This window comes from the organism of the source record quoted next, unplaced genomic scaffold (genome assembly GCF_019419815.1).
Source record: "Pyrus x bretschneideri cultivar Hongxiangsu unplaced genomic scaffold, Pyrus_bretschneideri_v1 Contig8, whole genome shotgun sequence".
Classification (NCBI taxonomy): domain Eukaryota; kingdom Viridiplantae; phylum Streptophyta; class Magnoliopsida; order Rosales; family Rosaceae; genus Pyrus; species Pyrus x bretschneideri.
The window spans coordinates 8,688,978-8,710,412 of record NW_025999820.1 but is presented as its reverse complement, the minus strand read 5'-3'; the positions used below and the strand labels follow the sequence as shown (position 1 = coordinate 8,710,412).

The 21,435-nt window shown below is 35.1% G+C and overlaps 2 protein-coding genes across 7 annotated transcripts; one reads left to right on the top strand and one right to left on the bottom strand.

Annotated features, from left to right (window-relative positions):
• The first annotated feature begins 9,514 nt into the window (after positions 1–9,514).
• On the top strand, positions 9,515–15,437 carry LOC103967780 (protein MID1-COMPLEMENTING ACTIVITY 1). 6 transcript variants are annotated; one of them, XM_009381081.3, is made up of 10 exons: positions 9,517–9,918; positions 10,012–10,095; positions 10,279–10,377; positions 10,493–10,958; positions 11,821–12,221; positions 12,505–12,614; positions 13,349–13,420; positions 14,320–14,426; positions 14,651–14,747; positions 15,046–15,437. In XM_009381081.3, the coding sequence occupies exons 4-10, from the start codon at positions 10,560–10,562 to the stop codon at positions 15,096–15,098; spliced, it is 1,239 nt and encodes a 412-aa protein (XP_009379356.1). In that variant the 5' UTR covers positions 9,517–9,918; positions 10,012–10,095; positions 10,279–10,377; positions 10,493–10,559; the 3' UTR covers positions 15,099–15,437. The 6 variants fall into 6 exon arrangements, with proteins under 6 accessions (XP_048431612.1, XP_009379356.1, XP_009379358.1 ...); XM_009381078.3 differs by having other exon boundaries at positions 9,518–9,918; positions 10,279–10,404; XM_009381079.3 differs by having other exon boundaries at positions 9,518–9,918; positions 10,000–10,095; positions 10,279–10,404.
• A 1,653-nt stretch (positions 15,438–17,090) lies between these two features.
• LOC103967782 (oleoyl-acyl carrier protein thioesterase 1, chloroplastic) lies at positions 17,091–19,583 on the bottom strand. The gene is made up of 7 exons (XM_009381085.3): positions 18,938–19,583; positions 18,544–18,677; positions 18,351–18,464; positions 18,034–18,129; positions 17,843–17,930; positions 17,700–17,768; positions 17,091–17,604 (listed from the first exon to the last, which is right to left on the bottom strand). The coding sequence occupies exons 1-7, from the start codon at positions 19,298–19,300 to the stop codon at positions 17,329–17,331; spliced, it is 1,140 nt and encodes a 379-aa protein (XP_009379360.1). The 5' UTR covers positions 19,301–19,583; the 3' UTR covers positions 17,091–17,328.
• Between the last annotated feature and the right edge of the window lie 1,852 nt (positions 19,584–21,435).

The window sequence follows — 21,435 nt, the reverse complement described above, 5'->3', positions numbered from 1 at the left end:
ATTAATGTATCTACACATACATTAAATTTTGTATTTAAAATTCATTGTCCTTTTCGAGTTAACTAAACACAAAAATTCATATATTCTAAAAAATAGAATTCCGTCATTTTATTTTTGCTATTTTAAAATATCTTGGTGATTTTAAATTTTCTCGTTATTTTGAAATTTATTATTGAATTTAAGTTTTCTCATCTAAACACAATTGCACAGTTTAAAAGTTTGAGATGGAAAGCGAAATATTTTTTGTGTTGACTTATATGCCCTTGGAATTTTTTCTTGACGGAGGCCGTTATGGGAAACTTGGTTTGTGAGAACGTCGATGCTTTTGGTATTTAGATTGTTCCGAGAGCTGGAGAGTAGTGGAAAAATGTTGAGCTCTTACATAAAGGCGTTGGTTTGAACCACGTTAGTGATGTACTAATCGCACATCCAATCTTACAAAATTCATTGTTTGACAAAAATAAAAAATAAAAAAACTGGGGAGTGGGCCTGGATCAAATGCTGAAGGGGAAAGATTTTTTAATGTTCTGAAATACGGAGTGGAACGCCAATGTTAATATACAAGTATATAGAAGTTTTTTTTTTTTCAAGTATTCCTCTACTTGTATAATGTATATGACATATTTGTCAGTGTTCCAGACATATTGAAAAATCTTACTCTGAAAAGTACAAAATCGACCCTTAATGGTAGCACTAACCACGCGTGACTGCCGCTTCTATGTAGAGGGCATTGCAGTCAATGCACGTTCAAATTTTTCGTTGATTTAACCATGCTCAAAATCAGTTAGTTTTATTTTCAACGTCAAAATTAACTTGTTTGGGCTGGACCGGCTGGACCGGCCGAATTTAGCAATTTGAATTTCTGAAAAATGGGCCCAGGTATATAGCTCTGGGATAGCCTTATCAAAGGTGACCCAACGCACGATGATTTAGAACTTTCTGAATTGGGCTTCATTCCATATCCGGCCAGTTCTAGAATCCGGTCACGTGAGTCGGGAGCGGGAATGGGTCGTCTTGTGCCGGGGTTTGGGTAATTTCGGTTCGAGGTATTAATTATTAAACAGGTCATGAATCGCCATGCAAGTACGATCTATTTATAAAAGAATAAGACGAAGGGTGACACAATTTCAGACATAATATGTTACACAATTAAAAATATATACAAATTTATGACCCAATTTGTATACGATTTACATTGTTCGACTTATATTAATGAAATTTAAGTTTTCTATACGTGGTATGCGTTACTGTATTATTATATTAGCATTTAATATATATATATATATTTGTGCATAGATTAAATCATGAGTTGACACAAATATGACACGAACCGTGTAACCTGTTTATTAAGTGAATTGGGTTGAATTGTTGGTCAATCGGGATAAGTTTTATGAATGGTGATGTTGGCATGCAATGATGGCCTTCCAAAATTTTCCTTTCATGCTTTTACCCCAAACTCCTCCCCACTCAATCACTTTGAACAGGCCGATAAAGCGTATATATCCCCTCTAATTGTTAAAGTGGTATAGAGGAAAAGGTTGAAGGAAGACCTTGAATGAATTGTCAAAAAAAAAAAAAAAAAAAAAAAACATTAAAATATCATAATCTCACTTTAACTAATATTAAAGTTATTTGTGATAAAATTTCACACATGTCGTATTATGTATGTGGTAATTAACAATTTGAGGAGAATATTGTTCTTAACCGTGTTATTGGAAGTGGGCATTTGATCCGTCTCTGGTAATGTGAAATGGTATCAGAGCCATGAAGTAGGCTTGTACTGCCATGTAATGGGTGGGTCCCTTAGCCTCATGCGATGATGATGGATCCCTTGGGGACGTGGTGAAATGTCTCACATCAAACAGAGACAGAGAAAAGGAAGAATTTAAATATCTTAACTCCACTTCAACTAAGAGCACTTCCAGTATGTAAAGACTCCCCTTGGCATTAGGCAATTCAATCCCTCAAGTGAATAGTAACTACCTTTAATGAATAGTATATTAAATAACTTTGGCAATTCGTATGAAAATATTAGTATTTTTAATTTTATAAAGTAATAAACAATAATTTTATTTTTAATTTCATATAGGTTTTTAACCGATTTTGTCATGCTATGTGTCGTTATGTGAAAATACAAATTTTGTGGATAGATTTCGATAAGATTTTTAACCAATTTCGTCGCGTGACGTGTCCTTAATTGTTTAGAATCGTTGAAAATATTGAAATGTGGCGTATGGTGGGAGAAAATGGTAAGGTATTTATATAAATAAATAAAATTATAATTTTTTGAATTTTTAAAAATTTTTAAATTTTTTATAACTTAATTAATATGAACCATTGGATTACAAAAAGTTAAAAATCCAATAGTCCAGATTGTGACACGTGGCCCACCGTAACATTTATGATTTTTTTTCTAAAAAAAGTTTAAATCAGAAAAAAAATTGGACCATTGATTTGGAAATCAAACAGTTTAGAATCAACGTAACTAAGTGAGGCTGACATGTGAGCCCCACCGTCTGAAAATGTGTCGGAGACGCGCCTAATGCAAATATTTTTGACGTCACTTCCCCTCTGATACTCGAGCCTTGGACTTCAGCCTGACCTCTCACATGGCTCCCCCTCAGCCCAATTACCTTGTTGGGCTGGTGCAACTTTGGGGAGCAAATGGATTGGATTTGTTGCCAATCCACATGGCAATATCCCACAATAGAGTTGCTCTAATAATGAGGTCTTTTGTGATGAAACTTCACAGCTCCAAATTAAAGAAAAAATCGGTGTTTTTGTCTCAATCCAAAATCAAATGTCCAAAGACAAGTTGGCGTATTCTCAACCGTATTGTTTCTTTCATTGCGGGCTACTTAAATTTGTTATTTTCAAAGTTTAATTAGCAATATTTGTCCTTAATTGCTTTTTGTTAAAGGAAAAAAACAAGTTTGAAGAATGAAAGAGATTGATTCAGATATTAGGAATTGAATTGGATAAACATAGCTTGTAGGACAATGCAACAGCATAAATGAAAGGCATGGGCTACCAGAAAGGACCACCTATACGTAGTGGTTTAGATTGAATGAGAGTACTGAGTATAAACAAATTGAGTAGGCATTGACATTGTTACTTTTAGGAGAAATTTTTAGTGTGTTAGGCATACAGTTTGGTACACCAAATGTTATAATAAGTGGTTTGTTTTGTTTGTTTTTCTTTTTTCTTCAGGTATCCAACCACTTATATTATGACACATGATGTACTAGATCGTGTTCTTAACACACTGAAAAATTTCTCCGCTTTTAAGTACTCACCAACTAAGGCCCGTATCAATGATGTTTATTTGGCATCGGGCCCTTTTGGGCACATAATTGTCAATGGTTGTGACTAGGCAGCCAGAAATGTGACAAGGCAACCAGAAATGTGGCACAAGAAAATTATGAATGAAAAGGTAGCCGATCACATTTTACTAGTGACAGTTGTCTAGGTGCGAGTTATCGACTCTAATAATTATATTCCATCGTAAGAACGTCATCATGCATCCCAACTTTAAGGTTGCTTCTGTCCTTGTTTACTCCGTTGTAACATATATATCCCCACCACAAGAACGTTACAACCCACCTCTAAAGTTTTAAGATTGGCTCCGTTCATGTTCACATATGATGACTGAGATATGTAAATTAGTACCTAATGAGTGAGATTGGAAGATTAAAAATATAAATCATGAGTAAGTTATTCTCCAATTAGCACATTGTTTTCCAAACATCTAGACTAAATTTTGCTAATGGGTCCACATCATTGGGTAAATCATTGATTTTCTCTTCCATTTTTTTATTTTATTTTTACACTTTCGTCCCCCATTATTCAACGAGAAGGTATTCTTGGGGGCAATTTGGAAAACTCAAATGAGATAGTACATAGATTCTTCATATATATTGTATTATATGTAAAGCAAGAGTGCCACCAAAAGGAAGTGGTTACAAAACTTATGTCACTATCTTTGAGTAGCAAAAAGTAATCAATTATTGAAAGCTAAGTAGTGTGAACTAATTAGAAAATAATTTATTAAACGCAATTCGTTGTTCTTGATGAACTGTAATGAACGGTATCATGAATCTCATATGGTCAAAATTATGACTAGGACGAACTGACAATTTAATCTCTAAATTATTATTTGAGTAAAAACTAGGTCTGTAAATTGTTTTTTTTTAAGAAAAATCAATCCTTAAATTACAAATATCTGCCAATTACATCCCTGATATTATATTCGAAGTTATTAGATCCAATTTTTCGTCAATTTAATTAAGTCACGTTACTTTCATGCGATACACATTGAAATGTAGATTGGTATTATTTAATAAAGAAATAGTGTATAGGGTTAACTTTGGAGGGTAAATTAGAAGTTAGATTTGTAACTTATATAAAATGTTAAAGGCTTATAGGCGAGAAAATGATGGTATTACACTCTAAGTGTGTCAATTAACTTAAGTTAACAAAAAATTAGATAAAATAGTTTTGAATATAATAGTATGGATGAAATTAGCAAATTTTAATGAATTTAGAGACTCATTTTACGGAAAAAAAAAATTAATTCAAAGACTTAATTTTCATTGGAGTGATAATTCATAGACCTAAGAGCTCGTTTGGATGTGTTTTTAATATGACTAAAAGCGTTTTTGGTGAAAATGTTTTTGGAACAAATCCTTGGTAAAAATGCAAGTAAATTCTGGAAAAGCACTAAAAGTGCTTTCTGGAAGAAGCATATAACTTGTGTTTTTTGCAGAAAGCATTTTGTTTCTTGCAGAAAGCACTTTAAGTGCTCTTGGAATCAAAAAACATTTTCTCTAAAAGCGCTTTCAGTCATTTTAAAAATACATCCAAATGAGTTTTAAATTATTTATATTTGTCTTATGTTCAGCCGATCAAAGTTTTATCGCAACAACTAGTAGTTTTCTTTCACAAATTTGTTTGGTAATTTCTTAAAATCCACGTGATCAAACATATAGACAAGACAACTAGTAATTAGGTCAAGGCAAGCTGTACCTCCATTTGCCTTTGCAAATTGCAACCTCCTTCCTCCACAAAATTAAAACATATAAAAGCACACAAATAAAACCATAAAAAATTGGTCACATTGGCAGCACTCAAAAGGGTCCAAACTTTTGCAGTTATATCACATAAATTTATACTCCCAAAGGCCAAAGGCAGAGAAATATACATTTTCTGATATGGTTTGCTGCAACAGCCTGTGCTCTAGTGCCAGCCAAACTCTTGCACCTTGTTTTTTTGGATCTTTTGATATAGGTCCAAAGTAATTAAAAATTGTACTTATTTCAAAAGTCAAATGTCACTAAAAATTGGACCTATTTCAAAATTTTCCTTGTTTTTATTGGGAAGGGATCCAGACCTAATCCTCTTCATCAAATAATATAGACCATTGAAATTTGATTATATGGCTACAAACACAGGCCCACTCTAAAAGTTATAATAACTTTAGCCGTTAGATCAAGTTTCAAGAATCCAGATTGTTTGATGAGGAGGATTAAGTGGAAATGATCTGAAAAAGATCCCTTTTCGTTTTTACCGGGGACACTTAATTTTGGGCTCACCTATTTGCTAAATTGCTAATACAATTTTAATGTTAATCGTACATTATTTTCATGCCTTTAAGTATGGTAGGCAGCACGCGAGTTGTATTTTGAGTGGAAGTATTGGTCCCAACCCATTCGGCACTGAATTGGTTTGCTGCTAGCCTAATTTACCTAATTCGCACTATTATGTCTTTTTGGGTAGAAGGCCTTAGACCTGGTTTGGTACTGAGGTGATTCTGAAAAAAACCGGTATAAAAAAAAGCTGGGAATTGTTTTTGTGTTTGGTAAATATTTAGCTTCAGTTTTTTTTCACAGTTTTGGATGAAAAAAAAGCCAAAAACAAGAAGCTGCAAAACCCAGCTTTGAAAAATTGGCTTTTTTTCACATCTGTTTTACATAAAAGTTTACCAAACACTATAATACTGCTTTTTTTTTTTTTTTCAAAAGCACTTTTACAAAAAAGTTTACCAAACACTCTGCTGCTTTATTTCACAGCTGCTTATTCTCACAACACAGCAGAATCAGTTTTTTTTCAAAGCACAACAATACCAAACCAGCCCTTATATGACTCGAGTAAATCGTCACATTAGTGTTCAATACCAATAATACAAGAATATATGTTTGTTTTGTTTTGTTTTTTGTTTTTGTTTTTTTCTTCTTTCTACTTGTTCTTATGATAGTCGCACAAATTATATTTTTTTGTGAGTCCTTGCAACTTTTAGCTCCTATTTTTTGCCCATCATATCACATGTACACCACTAAACCACCAATGGGTATAGATTATATTATAGTAATATAATTTGTATGAGATAAGACTAGGGTTTTGCTATTGCGTTTCCAAGATTACAAATGAAGGGGAGTGTATTCCATTAGGATTTGAGGGATTTTAATTTTTTTAATGAATCTAAGGGTATTCAATTAGGATTTTAAGTGATTCTTTAAAATTTAATGTGTATTCAATCAGGATTTTAAGATAGTTTATTAAAATCCTTGGAAATCTGGATGTATTCAATTAGAATTTTAAAGAAGTTTATAACATTCTAGGTGTATTTAATTAAAATTTGATTTTAAAGAATTTGAAAAAGTTGATGAATTAAAGGGAGTTGGAGAGATTTTGTAGTGTATTAAGCATCCACAAATCTCATCTCTCCCTATGAGATTTCGAAGGAATTGAATAAAAAATTTACATGAAATCTCTACAAATCAATTAGACTTCATAAAAATCCATTGAAATCTCTCAAATTCCCAATGTCTAGGTTTAAAATATGCATCAAAGTATTGGGTAAAAATAGGTTTATTTCACAATGTTTTCATGCCAAATTATGTTCAAACATTGTTTTATTTATAAGCTGTTTGATAACTATTTTATTTTTAGTTTTTAATATTTACTTTTTTGAAAACTGAAATCTTGTTTGTAGTAACTACTTTTTGAAAACTGCAAATAAAAAACTAAAAACTAGTTTTCAATTTTCACTTAAAGTAGTTACCAAGTTTAAAAATAAATAAAACTGAAATGATTATCAAACAGGCCCTCAGTTTTTCAAACCAATTGGACGATAAATCAGTTAGCTATACTTTGTTTATAGTGAATGGATTTTTTTTATTTTTTATAATGATGAAACAGAGTATTGAGTTAAGTCATACAATAAGTCAATCATAATTAAGTATCAAAGTCAAACCTAAGTGCTAGTGGTGTGAATGACATATAATTTTTTATACAAAGATATTCTACTCTAAGGGCACTAGGACACGGGAGGTTTTACTTTAAGAAGAGAAGAATTTTGTTAAGCCCTGCAATGGATACCACTAATTAAATATCAAATCCAACACACATATAATATGTCGTTAGCTAAATATGTAGTTGTATATTTACAATTCTGACACGCTGATGTTAGTAACATTTTATGCATGAATTTATCAGAACTTACAATATCAACTGATATTGCACATAAGGTAGCATTTGCTTGCGTTAATGTTATAATTTCATTACTTCTCACTATAGTGAGCCCTATCGACATTGATATTAAACCTTGTTTGGTACGCCGTATAAAAGGCCAGACAATAATACTAATACAATATTAGTTATTTGGTGCTCATATATACTAATTAAGCACTGAATAAATTAAATCGGTTTCACTACTTCTGTACAGTTTGAGCCGCCAAATAAGGCCTTATTTAATATTTGTTGTGAAAGCAATATCATATCCCTCACAAACTACACTATCATACCACCACCTAATTTGGATTAGGAGTGGAATTAACGTGGAATATTTTAGTGCTTAATACCATTTCCCATGTTTTTCTCTTAATTGGGGATTATGGAGTTAACGTGAATTTGGGAGACAGAGGAGAGCTATCCGCTATCAGCGGGGGTTTTGCTGGAAAACAAAATTGAGGATTCTTGACCGATTCTTTTCGTGAGAATCTTGAAGATTTTAAAATTATATCTATTTATTGCATATTATGCGTTCAAAAAATATTATAAATTTTTTTATTTAAAATTGAATATAAATTGTATTTGATGAAAATTGACCGTACGGTATATAATGAACAGATATAATAAGAAGATTGCTGAAATTTTCACAAAGAATTTGACGAGAATCCTCTCTCGGAAAACAAAGGTTACAGTCGCGGACATTAGGTTTAGGTCCACATGGTAGTTGCCAGAGAATGGATGTTGAGCTTTTTTTAGTATTGGAATATGCGGGTCTTCCGGTTTATAGTTGACAACAGTTAAATGACGCTTTTGACCTTTTCCCCTTCTCAATTACCTTGTCGGTTGAGCTTCATTTATTCCTCTACCGTCCCAGCCTGTCACCTTGTTTTCATCGATAAAACTTTTTCTAAATATCTACTTTTACTGTTTTTTTTCTCTTTGACTAAAATGTAGATAGGGTAACAATTAGTGGAGTAAGGCGTTAATTTCCCATTTGTTTCTGTTCGGTTTAGTTTTTTCGGTTTCACGGCTTTTAGGCTCATTTCGAATTATCTCGTGCATTTCCAATGAAAAATACCCTAATAACAGTAGCACCAAAAAACAAAAAATAATAAACATGAGCTGGTAGAATGTCAAATCCGTGCACAACTAAATAAGAGAACAACGCTTGAACAACTTAGCTAAGACTACATTTTGTGGTAAGTTTGCGTTGTTTTATATGTACAACATTTACAAAGGTTATTAAAATTAAGGAGCCCCAAAAAATTAGGGACCCTGTGCTTTCGCACGCCTCGTCCACCTTTAGGGCTGGCCCTGCATAGCCCATGGCCATAAGGTTTTCCATTTTAACCAAAAAGCTAGCCGAATTGGAATTGCGGTCATCACTACTTTAGGTTAATTATCTAAACTATATATTAATAAAACACTCATTGTCAACCAAAATTTTATGAAATTACCACTTTAACTCTCTAACTAAAACTAAACATGAATAAGAAATATTGGCAGAAATGTAATTTCACATAATCCAAATTTTGTTGTTTTTTTTTCAAAACTTCACCTACATGTAATTCTAACATATATCTAATTAAAAACTAAAAAAAAAATTAAAAAAAAAAAGCCTCTCCCCATTCCCACATTTTCTATCACTCTCTTCCTCTTTCCTTCTACTTCAAAAACAAAAATAAAAAAATTTCAAACACACTTTGTGGGTGCTGATATGCTAGTTGTAACTGACATAATATTATATTAAAAATTAGAAAGAAAATATGTTTAAGGACTAGAGTGAAATTAACACGAATTCCGTGGGAAAATGTCAAATAACTCCCAAAAGAAAATTTGGCGCTAGTATTAAACCGCCACCTGGCGAACCTCGCCGGTACGCTCAGGCGGAGGTCCTTGACACTTGGCCAGCTTCGTAAAATCGATGGCCGAGTATGGACAAATTCGTCTTTCAACACTAGCACCACTAAATCCTAGGCTGGCGTGGTGTGGTGGGTGCGATTGGGATAGAGAGAGAAAGGAGATAGAGAGAGAATGAAGAGATAGAGAGAGAGAGAGAGAGAGATTGGTTTGCTCAAACAATGCACGGACAAACAACACCGAAGCAGTGAGAGAGAGAGTGGAGAGAGTGAGTGGGAGTTTCCATCAGAGCTCTCTTTCTGTCTATCTATTTGTCTCTCTGCTCAAAATCTTCCAAAATCCACACAACCAGAGGAGAGAGAGGAGAGAGAGAGAGAGGAGGAAGAAGGAAGAATCAGCTCGTTCCCGCAAAGCAATGCCTGCACTTTTTCTCCTTGTCCCAGATTTTTGACGTTTCTTTTCCGTTTCTTTGCCGTTTCATGCAATAAGTACGCCGACAAAATCCCTCAAAGTTGCTAGAAATTACACCACCAACCTGGTCGCAGAGAGGTGAAACATACGCTCATAGCCTCCTCACTCTCGTTTGCATTTTCAGTTTTCTCACATATCTCTGATTCTGGAGCTTTAAAGCTTTTGTTGCAGGTTTGTTTTGTTTGGCAAATTAGAAAAAAGAAAGAAGCCGTCGTCTTCCACCGACCGGAAGCTAAAGAACGGCGGCGAAGAACAGTGAGTTGACGGCGATATATTTATATATATATTTTTCGGTATCTTTTTGTTTTTATTTTTTATTTGTTTTTGTATATTTTTGGTCGCTTTTGTTTATTTGAGCTTTGAGAAAGCGAGTCAAGAAGCGTAAAGGTGAAAGTTGGAGACTTCGTTATCTGATTTTTTGGTTCTTTTCGGCTGTAGTTGAGATGCACTTTCATTTTTAGCTCTCGAGCTCCGAAACCTGAAGATCTCCAATCGAAATGCGATTTCATTGCTGAAAATCCTGCAAATTTCGCCGAGGTTTTGATTTTTCGGCAATTTTTCAGAGTAATTACTGCTCTAGAAATTCAATTTTCGTAGTTATGTCTTTGATTAGAGTGAAACAGAAGTGATTATATTGAAATGCAATCTGTAGCTGTGGGCCTGTGCTAAGTTTACAAAAAGCCGAAAATCCGGAGTTTGCTGCATTGGGAGAGGTGAAAATGGCGTCGTTCGGAGAACTTGCAAATGTGGCTCAGTTGACGGGCGTAGATGCGGTGAGGCTGATCGGAATGATTGTGAAGGCGGCGAGCACAGCGCGAATGCACAAGAAAAATTGCAGGCAATTTGCGCAGCATTTGAAGCTGATCGGGAACTTGTTGGAGCAACTGAAGATCTCGGAGCTTAAGAGGTATCCGGAGACGAGGGAGCCTCTGGAGCAGCTAGAGGAGGCTCTGAGAAGGTCTTACATTTTGGTCAGTAGCTGCCAAGACCGGAGCTACCTGTATTTGCTTGCAATGGGGTGGAACATTGTGTATCAGTTCAGGAAGGCTCAGAACGAAATCGATAGATACTTGAAGCTCGTCCCTCTTATTACTCTTGTGGACAATGCTCGAGTCAGGGTATTGAATTTTTCGGATTATTGTTTGTTCTTTTTTCGTTTTTCATGTTGTTGTCATTGGTTTAATAATTATTATTATATTTTTGGTTTCCCCGTTTTCTTTGTGGTCTAATTGATGTGTGTGTGTTGCAAGAAAAATTTGCGATCTTCTTTGAAATTGGATAATAGTTTGATTGTCTTTGTTTTGGTGATTACGTGGCATCTAACGTTCATTAAGTTTCTTCTAGGGTTGTTATGCAAGAAAAGGTTCTGATTGAAGTTTAAACTAGTGTTTTTCGCTTTGATTCTTTGTCGGAAGTTTAATTTACTCAATCCTTAGGTAAGCTATCTGATGTTGAAGTGATAAAGACGGCTCACTTTGAGTAGCTGGGATGTCTACTCTACTTGGTCCTTTAGTTAGATTATCAGAGGTTTAAGTTATGGAGGTGGCTTATTTTGAGTAGGTTAGGTATATCAACAAATTGATGGAAGAATTAAGCAAACGGAAGTAGTTTGTACGAAGCTTTTTGTTGTTCATGATTTATTTTATTTACAACGATTTACTTTTGTTTTCCGATGATATATAAAATGACACGGATTGGGCAATGAACCTTGATAGGCAGTTTCTGACATATAGGATTATCTCATCTATATTTTAAACTAAAGTCTAAGAATTTGTAATTTTGAAATACAATTAGCATTATATTTGCTCATTAACAAGCACGTAAACTCCTTTAACTTTGCTTTGCCTCCGGATTTACTGTAATTTACATTTGACCCATTTGAAAGTAGATTAAATTAATTGCCTAAGATTGTATTTAACTATTCCTGCTTTTCTATAACTATTCCTGATTTAAGTTCATTCATTTTCCTCTCAACTACAGGAAAGATTGGAATACATTGAAATGGATCAATGTGAATACACATTGGATGATGAGGACAGAAAGGTACAGGACGTGATCCTTAAACCAGACCCCTCAATACATGACACTGTAGTACTGCAGAAAACACTTTCATGTTCCTACCCAAAATTAGCTTTTAACGAGGCACTCCAAAAGGAAAATGAAAAGCTTCAACTTGAACTACAACGGTCGCAAGCTGCTTATGATGTGAGTCAATGTGAAGTAATTCAGCGTTTGCTAGAAGTGACAGAAACTGTCGCTGCAGAGTCTTCCCCCGAAAAAAATATTGAGAAAGTAGACCGCAGTCATTCAGATGCCAATAACGAGAAAGAACATTCATCTAAAGAAAGCTATAAAAAAAGTGAATCTCGCAAAACTTCAAGGTTAGTTTTCTGCATTTTTATTGCATCTGTAATTTCTGTCTAGTAACAGTACAGTTCAAATTTCAGTGTTGCAATTAGTAAATGTAAGAATGGATTGGTGATGCATAAGCTAGTTTCAATCTTGGAACTTCTCAACGTTGATTGATCGCCCTCAGTCAGATATGTCTGACGAGCAGACAGATATCATTATGCTAGGGATTTGATTTTCCCATTTCTGTATGCACTCACATCGCTGTCTTTCTTAGGGTCCTTGCGTTTCTGACGTCATAATTTGTATATGCAGAAACACGTCTTCAGTTTCTTCTAGACATGATTTGTTGTCAACTAGAGGTTCACATCGGCATGAAGAATGGAAAACTGATCTACTTGGATGTTGCTCAGAACCAGCTCTGTGTAAATTCTTTATTCTTTTAGACTATTCATGACTTGAATTTATAATCAAAGTGTTATTGGATTAGGGTGCCTTTAATTCTCCTTTCTTGCTCCACATGCTTCTGTACACTGCACGATATCTAGCAGTAAGACTTTGCCCTTTTTTTCTTTTCTCGTCGTGTATCTCATACAATGTGTCAGTTTTTGAACCTTGCCACATGCAATGAAGGCATGGGATAGGTCTAATATTTTTATAATCAAATTATACCATTCAACCCAAACGGGAAGGAAATGTAAAAAAATAGGGCTTCAACCGTTTTCGTAAAGAATATTTATTATGCTCAGTATTTCTACAGTTTTATTAGTATTTCAATTAACTTGACTAAAAATTTGGATTGATCGGAGTTTATTACAAATTGGTCTATTGACTGATCCTGCTGGGTTGAGTTCAATCTTCCAAATCTATGGTCTCTGCTGATGATAACTCCATCTACTCATGCACATGCTATGCATGTTTTTAGATGATTTTTATTTTGGATGTCGTTTTTTTCATGAGTCTAGGGTGCATCACAAATTAAGTTCTGTGATACGAATGGTATTTCTTTCATATAAATGTTCTGGCATAAGATCAAGGTATGGGTGGTCAAACATTACAGTCATTAGACACAGAAGATGTACATCATCCCATATATCAAATGATTCAAAGGCAAACCATGCTGTGTATGCTAAAGTTTTGCCGATTATTTTCTTTGCAGGTATAAAGACATTCTTCTACCCTTGTGGGACGTTTTCAAAAATTGCTTCTGCGGCAACTAACAGGCCTATGTGTGAGTTTTCTCTGGATTATCTAAACCTAGTTCGGTTTTTACATGTTAAACTATTAATATACCTGAAAAGCTTAGGCATGGCTAAACAATGCATATCAACCTTACACACTCCTCACGTGCGTCCTCATTATGCATGTGGAGTGGGAGACAGAAAACATAGGTGTGCAGCCCCATTTGGCCTCACTTTCAGCTAAAATATTACTGAGGAATGGGGGATGAGGGACTTTGAACCCAAAACAGCTTATTTCAAAGCTCTAATGTTAATTTAGAGAGATTGATAGCCTATTTGATTAGGCTATATCTGAATGCTCTTTGGCATTTGTTTTTAAGTCTTTTGTACTTTCACAGTACGGAGTTTAAGTGACTGATGTCTTTAGCCTTCAGTTTTTTTATTCCAGAAAAGCAGCGGATGTTCAATAGGATTGCTGACTTTTACTTTGTGGAAAAAAAACTGGGCGATCGACTTGTGATGCCATCTTTGGTATAGTTTATAATAAATCCCTGTATGGACCCAGAACAAATGCCAATTGTACATTGATGTTGATTTTGTGCTAAAATCTTGATCGTAATGTTGCCTGATTGATGATTCGAACAAGGCCTAAAAGAAAGATTGCATGAATTAGCTGAAGAAATTTTCATTTTCTCATGCTAAGTTGATTTTGAATGTTAAGTTGATTTGATTTAGGGGAGATATGTTTTATGGCTTGTTGAGTACATACATAGATTGTCCCGTTAATCCTAGCTATGCCCTATTTTTTTACATTTTTTCTCACTTTCTATGGTTAAATAAAGTTGCAACTGGGCGTTTCTGTTTTGGCCGCTGTGATATTGACGTTCTACACATGCCCTTTCTTGTATTGTTGGAAACTCATACAGAAATTCTTTTCATTGATTATCAGCTTCATCAGAAGCATGTAATGAATTGATGGCTTATTCGCTAGTATTGTCGTGCTGTTGCTATACGAGCTGCATTAGAAGGAAACTTCGCAAGACGTTGAATATCTCGGTAATTCCTTTCCCATTTTCCTCACTTAAGTAAAATCATAGTATCTTCGCAACTGCATGGTTTGATCTTGTAGGTTCTGGGAGGCATATTGAGACATGAAACAAACAATATGATCATATTACTGTGATAGTTATGACTTTTGTTCGATAGCTCCACATTCTAATATGTTATAATCCAACATGAAGAACCAACATTTACCGTGATAAACCTCCATTCTTCGACAGGGGGGCTTTATTGATGACTTCCTTTCTCATTTTATGTGCTGCTGCTGTGCCCTTGTCCAAGAATGGCGAGAAGTTGAAATACGCGGGGTTCATTATGGTAAGTGCCCCCTATGCTTCAAACTTTATATCTTTACTCACCTCTCATCATAATCTTGTAGTCTCTAAAATTACTCAGTACTACGGTCCGGTGGTATTTCTCTTCACTTGGAAGTGAGAGGTCTTAGGTTCGAATCTCGTGGATGGCGAATTCGATACCAAATTAGGCTGCTCATTGTGTGGCTTAGCCGAACTCTTCCGTCTTAGTGTAAAAATATCGATGTACTAAAAAAAAATATTAGGCCGATCGCTACATCTAAGCCAATATGCAAATTGTTTGATATCAAACCAACTTGCAGGTGCCGAGAAGACAAAAGTAAGCCCCCCAGCCTCACAGTACATGGAAACCTGAATGACAAAGAAAGCACAGCTCCGTGTTTTCGAGATTCATCTCCTTTGAAAGACATACGTAGAGATAATGGCTAGTTGCCAGGTTACAGGAACCCTCATTAATTTTCCCATATGTAAATTAGCTTTTTTTCTCATATCTTTTTTTGTTTTTTTTTTAAAATTTTTTAGATTCAGCACATTCTGTATCATAGATACGTGGTTCCTTTTTTTTCGTTTCCCTTCTTTCATATACAAAGTAGCTTTTTCTATACTTTATTGGGGTTTGGTGGGTCCACCACGCATGCGTGTTATTGTATGGGGAAATTTTATTTGAATTAATACAATCTCTTTCTACACTCAACTTAAGTTTTATACCCATATTACTTTTAATTAAATTATCATTATCTCCTTAAACTTAAATTTATTACCTAAACTACCTTTACAAACTAATTTAATATATAAATTTATCTTTACACATCCTGGCCTTTCACCGGGGTTTGGTGGTGGGGGGTTGGTTTTTGGTTGGGGGTGCGGTTGTGTGTTTCGTAGATCATCAGTCGGTTCCTGGCCATTCACTTCCCTCAGATCAACGATGATCTTAGTCATGCTTTTTGTTCTTCTAATTTGAGGGCGTGGACGCTTTCCTAACATTTACTAAATAATGTAATTTCTTGTTTCTTCAGTATGTGTTTAATTAATCCTTTATATGCTAATTTTTCTTAATCTCATATAGATATATTTAAAAAAAGTGAATTTTTTTTAATCTTATATATGTTTTTACTAGTAATAAAGCTTTGAAAAGGTGCTGATATTGTTCCTAAATTCTAAAAAAAAATTGAAATCAAATGAAAAAAAAACTTGAATAAATCGATCATACTTTAGTTGGAGGATTCAAAACTTCAAAATCATTATCCGTCGGCAAAATAAGCTTGTTTTCTCTGTAAAAGTGTCTTAGGGTTTTAGCTAGAATAAACATACAATAAAAATTATGTGATGGTAGGGTTTGATGTCATGTTTGGATTTGATTATTGGTTGTGGGTTTATTAATAAATTCTAGTTTTATTATTAATTTTATCTTGTACTTGATGGTAATTATACCATAAGATAAAAAAAACAATTCACAATTAAAATTTAAGTTGGACGTAGAGAAAAGTTACATGGTCCAAATAAAATTTCCTTGTTGTACGTAGGTTGCTTAAAGGTCTGTCTGTCTCACTGTTAACTTTAAAGCAGCACGTCCTTTTTTCCCAAAACGTGAAGTGTACATTTGCAGGTTGTTAGTGGAGCCAAGCACACTACAACAACTCCACCAATTTCATTTTCAGCGGAAAATTTATTGCGGGTGTGTGCGGAAAGGCTAGTTGCATTATTTGGTGCTATTTTCGGTGGCACACAAGTAGGCTTCCGTGGGTTTGTACTGTTGGTTTGAAATTAGGTTGATCTAAGTTCATTGATAAGCTTTAATGGCCATGGATTTTCATGGTTTCGTGACGATAAGGGTTTCTGAATCTGAAGCAGCATTTAAGTTTGAAGGTTGATAGTTTTGGAATTGACACAACTTTAACTATATTGAGAAGAGGAGTAGCATTTTGGGCACTTGGAATTTCAATTCCTCCTAAGCATTTGGATTTTGTCTTTGGGAATGGACTTTCCATCAATATTCCTAGAGACTGGGACCATTGGGTGCTCATAAGATGATACTATTTTCATGTTTGGATTGTGTAGCGTTAGAAATTTGTCAAAAATGACCATTTTTCAATCTCAATTGTGTCTTCCGTATTTCATTTTTGACTCGTTTTGTGTCAATCTTTGATTGTTATGTCGTCGGTTTTTGATTTTGGATCAGTTCAACAATTGAGTTAGCATGGGTTAAACCCAAAGGGCAATGAGGAAGACGCAATCGAAAGAGTGCAAGATGACTTTTTTAAAGTCGTAATAACATCTTTACCTATCAAACTCGTTATTCACTTAAGTTATTGGCCAAATACGACTAACAAAACAAAGGAAACCGGAATGGTAACATAAGTGTTACATTTTGCAACTAAAATCCAAACCTTACATTTCCACTCTAACATGACAGAAACAATTTGGAAGAAGGGGAGGACTGGAAATAATAAAAAAACTGAGATAAGAAAATATGGCAGATGACATCAACTAGGAAACAACCTTCGCATATAAGGGACAAAAACAAAGGGAAACAGAAACAAAAATCAACCCTAAAACCGGCGAAACCAAGAGAGAAGATCATTTCCTCATCTTGCAGGTTTTTCTCTCCAGATGGTTCGTCCTCGGTTTATTTCTGAACCATCGCCTGCTGATCTTAGTAGATGCAGATACTGACGGTAGTCCTTATCATCTTCTGTTGCAGCAAGGGATCCGTTTGTTCCGTTACCTGAAAGAGCTGGAGCATCGTCGAAGGGTTCAACGCTAGTAAGGGAATCGACTATGTCATCCCGTTGACACTCCCGCCTGTAATCTAAGGTGATTGCTTCCAGTTCATGGCTATCGATGAGTTCTTGAGGCATGCTCTGTAAAAGAAAGATGACATCTCCTATGTGACCAAAGATAACTTAAGGCCATAGAACCCATGAAACAAAATTATGAATTAAACATATACACCAACCTCAAGAACCCATCCGATGTAAGCAACATTATTAACATGTTGATTCATGTCAAGATCAGCTCTCCTCGGCTGCAAAATTAAAGCATACTGAGAATACTTGAAATAATATCGAGAACTTAAAAAGGATTTGAAGAAACACTAACCACAACTCCCAGTCTGGAATACTGTGCAGGATCTTCCAGTTTGGGAATTTTCCTCAAGCTATTATTGTTAGGTTCTGGAAACGCTAATCTATCGATTTCAAGACAAGAAACCAATCAAAAGATTGTCCAAGAGGGCTAACCTTACCACATATATACGATGAAGTCATCCAAATAGAAAAAAGGGCCTTTACCTCAGCTCTCGCGGAGCAAAAACTAAGTGCTCTTCCCTAACATCGTCGCTGACTTTCTGAAGTCGCCTAGTGTCTTGGTTCATCATCACCCACTTGCTGAAACCATGCATCACACATAGACAATTTTTAAATTGTATCTCAGAATTGCTGAAAAACATTCAACAACTTCTTCAAAAGCGATCTTCAATGCAATAACATGTTTCTCCAACGTAAATTTCAATGTCGCGTGAAAAAAGATTAGTATATTCCATACTTATACCATGTTTTCGTAGGCGTCTTAAAAGCTCAGAATATCAAAACTCAGAAATAATACACACCTTGTCGCTCTTCCAATGACTTCACCGGTGGCATAGTCCTTGAGTATCCAATCACGTCTAGTGCCGATTCTCCCTTCCCCTTGGCACCATGTTTCTATTTCAACAACATCACTCCTGTACCACAAACCCACAGTTTAAGTTTCGCTTTCGAGATTAGAAATCAAAATCCGAAGTAATATAAGAGAACACCCACCAAGCTGGATATTTGTAGATTTCAATATGCATGCGAGCAGTAACCCATATGAGATGCATTTCCCTCATGGTGGTGGTGGTCGCAAATCCATCGGTCGAAAAGCCAACATATTGAGCATGGTTGCATCCTACCTCCTGCATCACAAATGTTCACATAAAAACGAAAATTATCAGAAGACGACCAATTGTTTCCCCAATGAAAAAACTCGATTAGTCGATCCATAACGATCATAGAAGGGCTAATTGCCCCAAACAAAATCCAATCAACCAAATCGATACATTTCTACAAACCACAAAAATCGAATCCAAAAGAATGAACATTGCCCACAAAAATTCAAATCAAACCCAACAAATACACATTGAATCGAAACTAAAAATTTCAACTTTCAACTCACCTGGATGAAATTAGCAATCGTCTCGACAGTGGCAGTCTTGTTAATCCCGACCTCATAGGACCTCACTATAAAGCACTCCCTGTACGATTTCCCGTCACCCGCCATGCTCCCCTTCCTCAGCCGGTTTGCCAGGGTGACCGACCCGGATTTCGTCTCGACCCGTCCCGCCACGCTTCCGGCCCCCCGGTCCGATACAACGGCGAGAACCGGTGTTTTGGAAGGGGAAGCAGCGCGGTGGGCAAGAAAGGCGCCGTCTTTCCGGCGGGGGAAAATTGGGTTGGGCTTGGGCGGGCCCAGGAAGCGGCATTGGACCGCCACGCAGTGAATTTGGTCCACTCCATTGTACGCCGAGAGCTTCAACATTTTCTCTCCCTTTCCTCACCCTCTCTCTCTGATTTGAAGGAAAAGATCTAAACTGAAGGAACAGATTGTGTGGCCGATGGGGCCGAGGAGGAGGAGCCCCGGGGACGGGAAACGCCACCGGGTCTGGAGGAATTTACTGGATTGCCACTGGATTCGGTGACGGTGATAACGATGGTGCGGAAACGACGACCTTTTGAAAACTCCAGCGGGGTTAGAGAGAGAGAGAGTTTATGGTTTCTGGTTGTAGTCAGAGATTTTTTTATTTCGCACGTGAAGTGAAGGGGGTGAGAGCTACGTCACGCTATTTATAGTAATACGAACTTGAGAAATTATGGGGCTTGATTTATGGGACTTGACGCCAATTATACTCTTTTAACAGCGGAATTTTTTATGAACTTCTTATGATAAACATTGTTCAAAAAATATAAGTAGATAAAGAATCAATAGAAAATTATCATTTTGAAAAAATTTCGTTAGCATTTCTCTTGTTATTAAATGTTCAAAAATAAAGCACAAAAAAGAGTAATTGAAACTTGAAAAATCATTATCTTTTAGTCTCCATCGATTTACAGAGGAATCTATTAAAACTACAATTCACTTCATAAGACTCACCTCACTAACGTTGTTTATTAAGTAATTGTAAATATCTGTCAAAAGATTCGCTAAGTAATATACTTGTCGATTAATATGAGGGCAGGGACTCACATCTAGGCTATATAAGATATCGAGAATCCGAATAATAAGGGATCTTCAACATTTTATTCCTATTTTTTTTTTCCCAATATTGAGACCAAATCCAAGTCTTATAAGAAACATCGATTTTAACTAAATTAATGGAGGTACATAAACAAGCCAGAATGTTATTGTGCGGTTTGGTTTGGAAGGATTTGGTCTTAAACCTAAAGATAATGCTAGGAAGATTAAAATTTTAAATTAAATTGTAAACTAAATGATGTATCATTTATAAAAAATAAGCACGTTAACTAGCACTTAAGTAATAATCCAATCATTAACATCCACATCAGTTGGTAGTAGGGATGGACAACGGTTATGGTAGACGGGTAACCGCGGTTATTTACCCATAACTGTTTAAGCTTTTACCCACATAACCGTTTACCCGTTGGGTATTTACATAAACAGGTATACCCATACCCATACCTGTTTATAAACGGTTAACCATACACATAACCGCATACCTACTTACTCATAATCGCGTATCCGTTTACTTTATTTATTTATTTTTTTTACTCGTCTACCTATTTTTTTAACAACTTGAAAATTAAATAGAAATTTGTCATAATTTTCTTTTTTCTAACTATTAAATACCGTTATAAGTACATTTAACATGTATTTTTATATTAATGGCAATATTATTTATGAAAATATGCGATGTCTCCCAATTATTTGACAGTCAATCTATTACAAGAATCATACATGGTTGTAGATTAATTAATATTCTTGTATACATACATACATACATACATATATATATGTATATGTAAGTACGCATCAGTCTGCTAAAAAGGCTAATTTGATAAATATTTGGATTTTTATTTAGAAACATATGTTCATCGATCCAAGCCATTTAATCGATTTCTAATTTTGGGGTCAAATATTTATTGAAAACTCAAGGCCAATTAAACACACACACACACACACACACACACACAAAATCTAATAATAACATGTTTTTAAATGCTCAAGGTAATCATTATCTTGAATTAATCAAAGCTCCAAAAGACTCCAAAACAAAACAGTCGAACGCTAATGCTTTAGCACATTCAATCACATATATTAAACATTAGCCCATTCTATCAACTATATTTTTCTCTCAAGTGAGACATATATATATATATTATGGCCTTTATAACCAAATATATATTGGGATACTAAACCTAGTTAGAAACTAATTTTATTTTATTTTATTTTTACATATATTAAAATAAACGGTTAAATGGGTATCTGTTTATAACCGCAGGTAATACCCATAACCGCTAATTTAAATTTCACAGGTAAACGGTTATACCCATAACCAATGGGTGTTTGCCCATCCCTAGTGAGGATCCTCCTGACCAAGCCCATTGGGCCGTTGAAATTTTATCGAACGGCTACAATTATTATAACTTTTAGAGAGA